Source organism: Saccostrea echinata, unplaced genomic scaffold, assembly GCF_033153115.1.
Source record: "Saccostrea echinata isolate AGI-Se365-2 ecotype Australia unplaced genomic scaffold, CSIRO_AGI_Sech_v1 ptg000016l, whole genome shotgun sequence".
Taxonomy (NCBI): domain Eukaryota; kingdom Metazoa; phylum Mollusca; class Bivalvia; order Ostreida; family Ostreidae; genus Saccostrea; species Saccostrea echinata.
The window spans coordinates 828288-839417 of record NW_026889765.1 but is presented as its reverse complement, the minus strand read 5'-3'; the positions used below and the strand labels follow the sequence as shown (position 1 = coordinate 839417).

The following is an 11130-nucleotide window of genomic DNA, read 5'->3' as shown; positions in this document are numbered from 1 at the left end:
TGACCAACATAACCTTATCCCAGGACCAATTCATTTTCAATTTTTGTAGAAGGATAGCTACTTATCATAATCATGCAAACAATTTGCCTACATGTCATAATGACAAAATGTGGACAGTAATAAAGAAACATTTTCGAAGATTTTATATGGCCAATTTAGCTCCATTCTGGGGCCTGGACCATGGGCCAGATGACCATGAATTTCACAATTTTGGAGATAAAGGGCTTAGTGTTTATTATAAAATTGCAAGTTTCTCGTACATATATCAATGGGTAAAGAAAATACATGTATTTCAAAAGTGTAATTTGTTTTCTATACATGAGCAACTTAGCCCCACCCTACGGACTGAACGCTGTATCCAGATGTGTACTGTTTTGGTAACGGGTCATGGACTTAACTGGTACCTGTATTGTAATCAAATAATCAGTTAACCAACTAGATTTACTTCAGAGAAGCAGCTCTCAGACAATTTTCAAAATATGACTAACTCAGCTCCACCCTTGGGCCTGAACCATGGGCAGAGCTGGGGGGGGGGGGGGGTGTTACAATTTCGGTAGAGGGCTGGGTGTTTATTATATTCCTAAAAATATTTTGCTTATTAAATGTCTATAAGAAATGCCATTCAAACAAGTCATATATTTTCAATATATGACCAAGTGAGCCCCACCCTAGGGTCTGAACTATGGACCAAGGGGATATGAATTTCACTAAGGGTTTCCCTGCTACATGTCCATGAGTAAAGAAGATTTTATAAGATATAGTGTATTTTTATTATGTGACCAACTTGGCCTGAACTAAATGAATGTGAATTCAACCTTTCTGAAAGATGGCCCATTGTTAATCATAAATATGCCAACAGCTGATTCTTCAATGTCCATAAGGTAAGATTTTGAATATTGCATTAATTCTAATGGTTTGGACTACACCCATCAGGCCCCTGGGAGGCAGAAACCATGAAATTCACAATATTGGTTCCTCTTAAGGGGAAGACATTATATTCTGGGCTACATAATTACTACATTGTATATAAAAGGGGCATAACTCATCATATTTTGAAATGGTCATGGTTCTGCATTTTTCTACTTACAGAAAAAGGAAGTGAATAAAACTGTGTACAATGGTATTTAAAGACACATTCAAGTTTTTTACACCCAGCAAAAGAATTATTACCAATATTTAGGCCCATTTCAGATCGTGCATTTCCTCACCTCATTATAATAAAATGTTGGGGTAAAGTTTATCAAAATAGGTCAAATTGTCTCTTAACCTTTTTCCCATTATATTTTATATCTATGCACTATATGAAATGATCAATGGAATGAAAAGTAAACAAGAGATGTTTGTGAAACACTTATGCCCCCCCCCCCCCCCCCCCCGACATACATTATAGGGTGCACATGCCTTTATTATGGGCAGTATACATTATGGGCAGTGTACATGGAAATGAAATTGACCTTTTGAACTTAAAATCGAGTCATCTACCAGTACTATCTTAGATGCATCAACCAGAAATAATCTTCTACATCTTTGGCAAAAACACCTTTTTCATGATATATCAGTAATTAATTTGTTTAACCGTTGCAGAGATAATGAACGGAAGCAAAAAAATGGCATTTTTCTAAATCCAAGGGGCATAATTTCCTGTCAAAAAATTGCTTGATCGTACCTAAAACACAACCTGACCTAGATATTCTTATGATAAATCTGTATATCAAATTTCATTTCAGTATGTGCAACCTCTGCGAAGAAAATGAACAGAAACTGTTGGTGGACAGACAGACAGAATGACCAACAGGCAGACAGCAGCAAAGCAATATGCCCTCCTATCTTCAAAGAGGGGCATTATTATAACATTTTAAAGGAAATTTAATATGTATTTTATTCTTTTCTAACTAAGTATACACTATCTAATACAACATTTTAAAGGAAATTTATGTATTTTATTCCTTTCTAAACTTTGTATTGACTATCTAATTAAAAACTGCTAACTTATACCTGCAAACACATTTTAACTAAAAAATAATGATTTAGAAAAATAAAGGTCTTGCTGACAAAACACTTCAGAATCTGAAGCAACTTCCACTTGAGCTTATATACAGCCTACATTTTAATAGCACAAAAGAAAAAAAAAGAAATTTAATGATTAGAAACTATTCTATTTTTAAAAATATATTTCTATCATTATAACTTGATTATCATTTTTTAATTCCAAAATGCATGCAACTATTTCAACGTATAAAACAAAATTACAAACTGCATACTTAACTTGCAACAACATTGTTTGATTGTACAACAAAATAATAGTAACAACGCAATCATTTTTAATATCTATATCAAACTAGTACGTACAGTTAACAATTATGGTACTAGTAATCTTTACTATTACAATTATCTTTAACATACTTACATTTGCTGCACTATATGTGATCAGTATTGACATTATAATACAACTCAATATTAATCAAATTGATAGTTCTTTTACTGACTCGTGGGCCTTAATTGACTCTCAGTTCAAAAACAGAATATAGTTTTAACTTATTCAGCTTTATTCCTGGCCCCAGGGCCATAAAACTTAGACGGGCTCACTTTTGATCTCAGTCTCACTTTTCCACTATTAATTCCTTTGATAAAAGTGAGACTGAGATCAAAAGTGAGCTCGTCTAAGTTTTATGGTCCCAGGGCCTATACCCTAGCTTTTATTACTTGTTTTCATAATTTTGGTAAAATCATAAACCTTGTTGTCCATCAGTAATTAACAAGAGGCCCATGGGCCACAACGCTCACCTGAGTTACTTTGGCCCTGCTGTTCTTCACCAGACACCCCTCCCTTGTAATACTTACTGCTTTCCCGCTATACCCCCGGGGCCATGATTTGAACAATTTAGAATCTACACTACCCAAGGATGCTTCCACATAAGTTTCAACTTTTCTGGCCCCTTGGTTCTTGAGAAGAAGATTTTTAAAGATTTTGCATATATATTTCAATGTAAAATTGATTCCCTATTGTGGCCCCGCCCTACCCCCGGGGGTCAAGATTTGAACAATTTAGAATCTACACTATCCAAGGATGCTTCCACTCAAGTTTCAGCTTTTCTGGCTCTGGGTTCTTGAGAAGAAGATTTTTAAATGACCCAACCCCTTTTTTGTCTTTTCTTGATTATCACCCTTTGTAAAAGGAGTTGGCCCTTCATTTTAACAATTTAAACTCTTCTTCACCTAAAGATGCTCTGTACTAATTTGGTTAAAATTGGCTCAGTGGTTCTTGAAAAGAAGTTGAAAATGTGAAAAGTTTACAGACGGATGGACAGACAGACAGACGGAAGACGGACAACATGTGATCAGAAGAGCTCACTTGAGCTTTCAGCTCAGGTGAGCTAAAAAAGTTTAATTACATTTAATCAACTTAGTACTGCATATAGCTTGAATCCCTGTCACAGCATAACACAAATTCTACTTGTGTAACAGGGCACTAATTATTATCATTATAAATTAATATACTGGTATGCATGAGGAGATTCCCTCATTCATGTACATGTCAGTAAAAAGGATTGCCTCTAGTAAAAAAATTAAAAATCACTTACTGTTCCACACTTGCCCTTAAAGTTATTGCCTGATCCATTTACACAGAAAAGTGCCAAGGAAGATAACTCCAAGTAATCACACACAAATCTGCTATTACTGTTCCTGTGACTCCAGAGAATTTACACAGAATGGCATTTCCAAACCATTTTATTACAATTTAAGTGTTTAAATAAAATTTGAAATCAAATTTTGATTATTTAAAAGTTCTGCTTTTTATCTGATATGACCAGTTAATCTCTTCCTTTTCTTCATAAACTACATGTACAAATTCTTTGAACTTTTAAACATGATACAAAACTTTAAAAATCTTTGTTGTGGCAAAAATATACATCTGAGCTTGAGTACAATGAATGCGAAAGACTATCATAGAATAGCATAATTAAAAAAACATGCATATATTAAAAAAATACAACTAAAAGTACATGTATTACATATACCAGGAACTATAGTCAAATATAAATTCAACAAAGCTGAGCACTAATTAAAACAACAGTAATGAAAAATTATCAATCAGTCTCAAAAAAAAAAAATGCATTCACATTACACTAAATATACACCTCTTCTGCCTTTGAAATGAACTTAAATATTTTCTTCATGCATCCAAAAAAAAAAAAAAAAAAAAAAAAAAAAAACAACACTTCAAAATTGTTTGATATTAGCAGTCTTACATGTAGGTCAATCATAACATTGTTTAGTTGCCTTGAAATTTGAGAACCTTATCTGAGCTGCCTTTCCATTGTATTTCAAAGCAGGTTGCTATATGAGAAAATGGTACTCTTTCCAAGAATTAAGATATCTGATTCTTTTCTTTCATCTCGATTTTAAGTTGAAAGTTGTTTGTCCTCAAACCCTTGAAAACATCCTGTGCATGGATTCCATGCTGTCTCAACCAGTTTTACACCAGAAAAACAGGCTGTTAAGGTTTGTTAGAAATGTGTTGATCCTATTGGAGAACTTCACTTTCAGGGGGTGGTTAACTTTCTTATAACCAACTGGAGAAGATGATTCCTGGGATCTGCCCTGTGGATTGGGTGGTTTCTTGAACATTTACAGGTTGTCCCAAAGTGGATAACAAAGGAACCTTCTCTGTGCAACTGTCCCGAAATTCGAATCTAAATGGGCCGCATGACACGTAACGTTTACCACCCTCTCCATGATAGCTCTTTGGACCCATGCTTTTGACTGATATCGTATAGAATTTCAGTGGCTGAATCTTTAGCCTTTCCCCAAAGAAAAGGTTATACATCTTTCCTCCTGCAAATTCTCTTCTTGTGTTTCTTTTTTCATCTGAGTTATACATTACTTCTCCTAGTTCATTTCTCACTATGACAGAATTTTCACAGGCATCCAGTGAAGATGATTCGTACATCATTATACCATGCATCCAAATTGCTCGAGTGCAGGAAAATGCTATGGAGTTCTTGCGCCCTGCATTTTCCCAATCACAAATTGCAGACAAGTGGTTAAATCGCTTGCAAACAAGAAAACTCTTATTTTTTCTGTATTCCATATTGAATGGAATCTCTAATTTTGCATCTGAAGTATCAGACCTGCACAGATATTCATACAAAGCAATTTTCTCTTTTTGTATCAGAATGTTACTAGAAGCCACCTTGTCTGCAAAGAATGACAACTGCATTATGGGAAAACGAATCTCAAACAAAATATCACCCAGTGCTTTTCTAATATTCCTGTCTATTGGGGTTAAACATTTTCGGCAGCAAACTGCTCCGGCCCATTTTACAGCAGCCTTAAACACAACAGCCTCGTCTGCTTCCAGATCGTTGCTTGAAATGATCGTCTTCACACATTTCCTACAGAGGTCAGAGAAAGACGGTGACTGCAAAACCCTGTCACCATTTCTTAATATATGCTGCAAACATTTCTCTTCCATAATACCATTCCCAAAAGTATGAGAACTTTCTAGAATGACACAAACATTCTCAGTGTTGAGGTGTTGAACAAGAAATTCTCTACATTTGGATTCCAGACCTTTCATGGAATATTTCTTAGCTGCATACAATACATGCAAGACGTTATCACCATCCAAAATCTTGACATCTTCAAAGTAAACGTACCTAAGGGTAAAATACTGCATCATTACATATATAATATTAAGATTGAAATTTCTAAAATCTAACTCTTTTATATATACAGTTAAACTTTGGTATCTCGAACACTGATATCTCGAATACCATTGATACTGATCTGGAGGTCCCAATCACTTATTCTATACCTATTTTACCCTCAATATCTCAAATCCTTGGATATCTCGAAGTTTTTTCTCGGTCGCATCGAGTTAGAGATAACAACATTTGACTGTAGTCTATTGGGTTATTGTCATAAAAATCATCATCTATATCTAAATACCAGTGCTGTTTTTTTCAATTTTTACAAAAATGAATTTCAAATTATCAAAATTATTCATCAGTCAGGGGTGAGACTGAAATCCGTCATTTTTAAAACGACGATTTTTAGTCATAAAATAAAATTTTAATTATGACTTAAACTCATCATTTTTAAGAAAATGACGAAAAACAGTCATATAAATTTAGAGTGTTTCTAGAATACCGAGTTACCTCTCTTTGAAAAATGTTAGATCCACCAACCGAAAAAAGGACAAAAAACATCGTAAATAAACTTCATTTCTCTAATACAGTTGACTACAATACTGGTTATGTTGACAGTACAAATTTACCAAGCAAAAATAAGAGTGGAAGAGTTATTTGTCAATTTATTTGCATTAAATAGGAAAGAAGACGAAAAATGATATTCTGTCTTTTTTCAAAATGGAGGGTCTGGGTGCACTGAAATATCTCGCTTGTTTTACGGGGTGCACTACTTTTTTATGGCTTTAACTTTTTGTCGAGACTTTTCTCTACAAGTACGTATTCTACCAGAAGGTGTACAATATGTTTTTATAGGGCTAAAAGCCATGTAAAAATGGCGAATTAGTTCTACCAAAATTCGACATTTTACCGCTAAATAATAACTTTCACCTTCCATGTTGATGTTCTAACGCACGTGGTCGGCAGTAATTAGTAACCCGGATGAAATGAAACTTGCGTAAAAACTCTTCTTTCAGCGGTAAATTCAACTCTCACTTTTACGTAACCAGGAAAGAAGAATTAAGTTGAAAAAGAAAATATGACGATAGTAAGTCATATTGACAAAAATGACGAAAATATGTAGTTAGTAAATATGACGATTATCCATCATTTTTCAGAAATGACGGATTTCAGTCTCACCCCTGACTGTTCATAAGCTATAATTTAAAATTAGCTTCTGTTAAAAACATAAATGTCTTACAATGTAAAAATATTGTAGTCTGAAAACACTGTGCAGGTACCTGACGCATGGATGATGTAACCCCCCCTCCCCTTCCCCCCTCCAAGGATGTCCTGCTAAGGTACATATACATGTATATGAAAAACAAATTTATATACCATAGATCGGCAATCTCTAGAACTATATATAGCAATTAACAGAAAATAATATCAGATATTGAAACACAGGTATGACAAACTAAGAATTCATGTATTTTTGATAAGTTATTGTGTCTGGTGTGGTTATGGGTACGGGGTGGAATACATGCATACACCATATGTACAGCAGGGTTGCAAATAACATTTTAAACCTTAGGGGCTATGTGGGCCCCAACTTCACAAGTTTTACTAGCCCACATTGATATTTTGGGGTCCACAATTTTCTGTTCACTTAGTAAACAAGAGGTCCAAGGGCCTTAATGGTCACCTGAGTATAATACAACAATTTAGAGGATCCATAGAGTATAAAATGAACTGAAAGGTGAAGCTTTGTTGCCCAAAAGCAAGAAAAATAGGGTGATCAGGATCAACAAAATAATTAATCTAGTATTCATTGATAGTTTATAAATTAGGTTCTAATCTGTTCCCCATTTATCACTATCACTATAAAGCATATTAAAAAACCTATCAATGCTTCTGTACTATTTTAATTTCTTGTTGAAATCTCTTACATTGGCCTCTCTTGGTCTTTGATGAACATTTAAGAAGACAAGTTATTTTTGTTCCATTTTTATTTATCTATTACTTACAAGTCTACCTGATCATTAAAACTATGAAAATACTTTTTGTATTATACAATAAAAATTCTTGCATAATTCTCTTATTCTATTAACCTTTCAAGTACATTGTTTACAGTGATCAAAAGTAAACGGCAACGGGGAATAACTCCTCTCAGTAGAATACAAATTAATAGAGCCCTGGCCAGGACCAGAACAAATGGTCCATCCAGATGTTAAAAAATCTGGTAAAAATACCCTTCCTTATTAAACCTTTTAATCTTTTTGCCTCTGATATGCCCAAGTGCAGAGAAAATTTTTAAAGAAATAATGCATTTTTACTTCAGATTCACTATATTATCAATAGAGCCCCCCCCCCCCCCCCCTCCCCACCAAGAAACACTAGAGTCTCTCACCCTGGGACCAGAAGTTTGCTCATCATAAGTAATCACTTTGTTTATCTGCTTAACACTAAGGAGCAGACAGGATTATTTAATAGATATAATGCATTTTCACTATATTATCAAGAGCCCCACCCTTACACCAGCACATCTGACCCGGGTCATGCAGTTCACTACTCTGGAAGAAGCACTCTTGCTCAGCATAACTATATACTTAGCTTCTTTGCTTTTAACCAGAAGCAGAAAAGAATATTTTCAAAGAAATTTTGATTTTTCACTATATAATCAATAAAGCCCCCCCCCCCAAAAAAAAACCCTTTTCACTAGAACCCTTGACCTTAGGGCCATGAAATTCACAATTTTGGAAGAGGCATCCTTGTGTATCATAACAATGTATTTAGTGTGTTTAAATAGTACCCAGGGGCAGAGAAGAAGATTTTCAAAGAAAAAATTCACCTTCACTATAGGATCTATAATAGTCCCACCCTAGAAACAGAACCCCTGTCCCTGGGGCAATGAATTTCACAATTTTGGAAGAGGCATCATTGCTTATCATAACAATGTACTTAGTTTGTTTAAAAAATACCCAGGAGAAGAGAAGAAGATTTTTAAAGCATTAATGCATTTTCACTATATGATAAATAGAGCCCAGCCCAAACATCAGAACCCCTGATCCAAGGGTCATGAAAATCACTATTTTGGAAGAGTCACCCTTGCTAATATCATAACTATGTATTTAATTTGTTTCAATAATGCCCAGGAGTAGAAAAGAAGATTTTCAAAGAAATAACGCACATTCACTATATGATCTATATAGCACCACCATAACACCAGAACCCCTAACCCTGGGGCCATGAATTTCACAATTTTGGTAGAGTCACCCTTGCTTATCATAACTATGTATTTGATTTGTTTCAATAATACCCAGGAGTAGAGAAGAAGATTTTCAAAGAAATAATGCACTTTCACTATATGATCTATATAGCGCCCCTCCCCCTCCCCCTAGCACCAGAACCCCTGACCCTGGGGCTATGAATTTCCCAATTTTGGTAGAGTCACTCTTGCTTAACATAACTATGTAATTAATTTGTTTCAATAATACCCAGGAGTAGAGAAGAAGATTTTCAAAGAAATAATGCACTTTCACTATATGATCTATATAGCCCCGTCCTAACACCAGAACCCCTGACCCTGGGGCCATGAATTTCACAATTTTGGTAGAGGGTTCAATGCTTATTACAATCATGCCAACAGTTTGACTGCTTGATGTCCAGGAGTAAAGAAGAAGATTTTTAAAGATTGCATTAATTTTGGTGGTTTTAGCCCCACCCCTCAGGCTCCAGGGGGGCAGGGACCATGATATTCAGGCAGGGACCATGATATTCACAAATGTTGTTCCCCTTCACACATAGATGCCATATGCTAAAATTGGCTGAAATTGGTTCAGTGGTTTCAGAGAAGAAGCTGAAAATGTTCAAATGTTAACACACGATGCACGACGACGGACGAAAACAGATAGCAATAGGTCACCTGAGTGACTCAGGTGACTTAAAAAAAAAACCTTTTTTATTATAATCTCAAAGAAAAATACTTTACTGAGTATTTCTTTTCAATTTTTCCTGGAGATTTCAACACGGCTTGTATTAAAATCCAGTTTTCATTCACTTCAAGGCATGAATTTTGAGTTATATGTTAATTTCTATCATAAAATTACAGAAAGCGTACTTTACCAATGTCCAAAGTTCAAAATGTGAAATATTTTAACCAACGGGGAGCAGCAAAAAATCAGAAAAAGTCTTCAACATTCTTCTTTCAGGTGGAAAATTAATGAATACAAAGCTGTTTATTGTGAATAATACACAGTGTGCATCTTAATAGGATATGGACAAAAACCCGCTACTGTTGATTTTAAGGAAGCGCATCATTGACAGGATTCTGGGTCTTCAAAAATGTTTCATAGGAAGAAAACAGTGAAAACGAAAGTCCATTTAATAGTAGAAGCAAACTACGATCTGGTTCCAGAAAAGATCCCATAAAATTCTTACTCGCCATATGGGCGATAACATCCTCAAGAATTAGTCGCCCACAGGCAAAATTACTTGCATTTGCAAGTAGGCAAGTGATTATTTGTAACCCTGCGTACACAATTCATATGTGGTGCCTAGTATGTTTGAAAACTATACTTAATCAACTGCTTTTTTTTTTCAAATACATTAAAGGGGCAATCATAACAAAGTTAAAATTTTCTTATGTTTTCAAAAAGATTAGAAATGGGCAGTACTTTTACAAAAATAGGAGGTACCACGTGGAAGCAATTTTAATTAAAAATGTTACCAAATTTTTCTCCATCAATTATTTTGGCTGGTACAATCATGATTTAAGTCAAATAAAAGTATCATTCTCAGTTTTCTAGGTAGAACTCACCTTAAAAACTTCTCAAATACAAGATCTTCAATATCAGGTACTATGATTTCATCAGAAGACTCCTTTGCTGGTCCTAGAAACATGGCAAAAAATACAGGGCTCCTGCTTGCCAGCACATACTTGTGGGCTTTAATGGGTGTGCTATTCGCACCCACAAGGAAAGTGACATCACATCCCTCTTTATTCAGCAACATGTACTTATTACACTGCAGCACAGATTTTCTCTCTGCCCATGTGTCTTGAAAACCTCCAGATGATGAATTGGAAGACATGGGACTATCTTGTGAACATCTGGATTCCACAAACTGATCCATGGATTTTTCACAGTTGTCTTGGCTGCTCATTTTTATCTGAAAAAATAACAGAGATGGAAGAGTTATCTTCCTTTGCATGTGAATCCTCACTTTTTTTTATCTTTTGCTACATGTATCAGTCTAAAGGACTATATATATGTGAGGCCAAAAATAAAATTAGCTTTGTTTGGCATTGCCGGCCAACTCACATAAATCAGTGCGGTCCGAAGAAATTTTTTCAACCGATAGGATTCATATTTTTTTCTTGTTATATTCATCTGGATTAAGGATATGTAGGTTTGAGTAATACATGTATATGGGATGAGAAAGAATCATGTAAACCCTTGACTGATTGAACAGTTTTCATTTATAAGCACCATGCAATGTG

The 11130-nt window shown here is 34.9% G+C and overlaps 1 protein-coding gene across 1 annotated transcript; it reads right to left on the bottom strand.

The window, feature by feature from the left end:
* Positions 1-4426: 4426 nt before the first annotated feature.
* LOC133188785 (BTB/POZ domain-containing protein 6-like) lies at positions 4427-10779 on the bottom strand. Its single transcript, XM_061324272.1, has 2 exons — positions 10450-10779; positions 4427-5660 (listed from the first exon to the last, which is right to left on the bottom strand). The coding sequence occupies exons 1-2, from the start codon at positions 10761-10763 to the stop codon at positions 4565-4567; spliced, it is 1410 nt and encodes a 469-aa protein (XP_061180256.1). The 5' UTR covers positions 10764-10779; the 3' UTR covers positions 4427-4564.
* Between the last annotated feature and the right edge of the window lie 351 nt (positions 10780-11130).

Excerpts from the sequence above, each read along its gene's own strand:
- LOC133188785 (XM_061324272.1), bottom strand. The coding sequence starts at position 10,763 with ATGGATCAGTTTGTGGAATCCAGATGTTCACAAGATAGTCCCATGTCT. Across the intron at positions 5,661-10,449 it reads GTATTTGAGAAGTTTTTAAG|GTACGTTTACTTTGAAGATG; the intron begins GTGAGTTCTACC and ends TTTTACCCTTAG.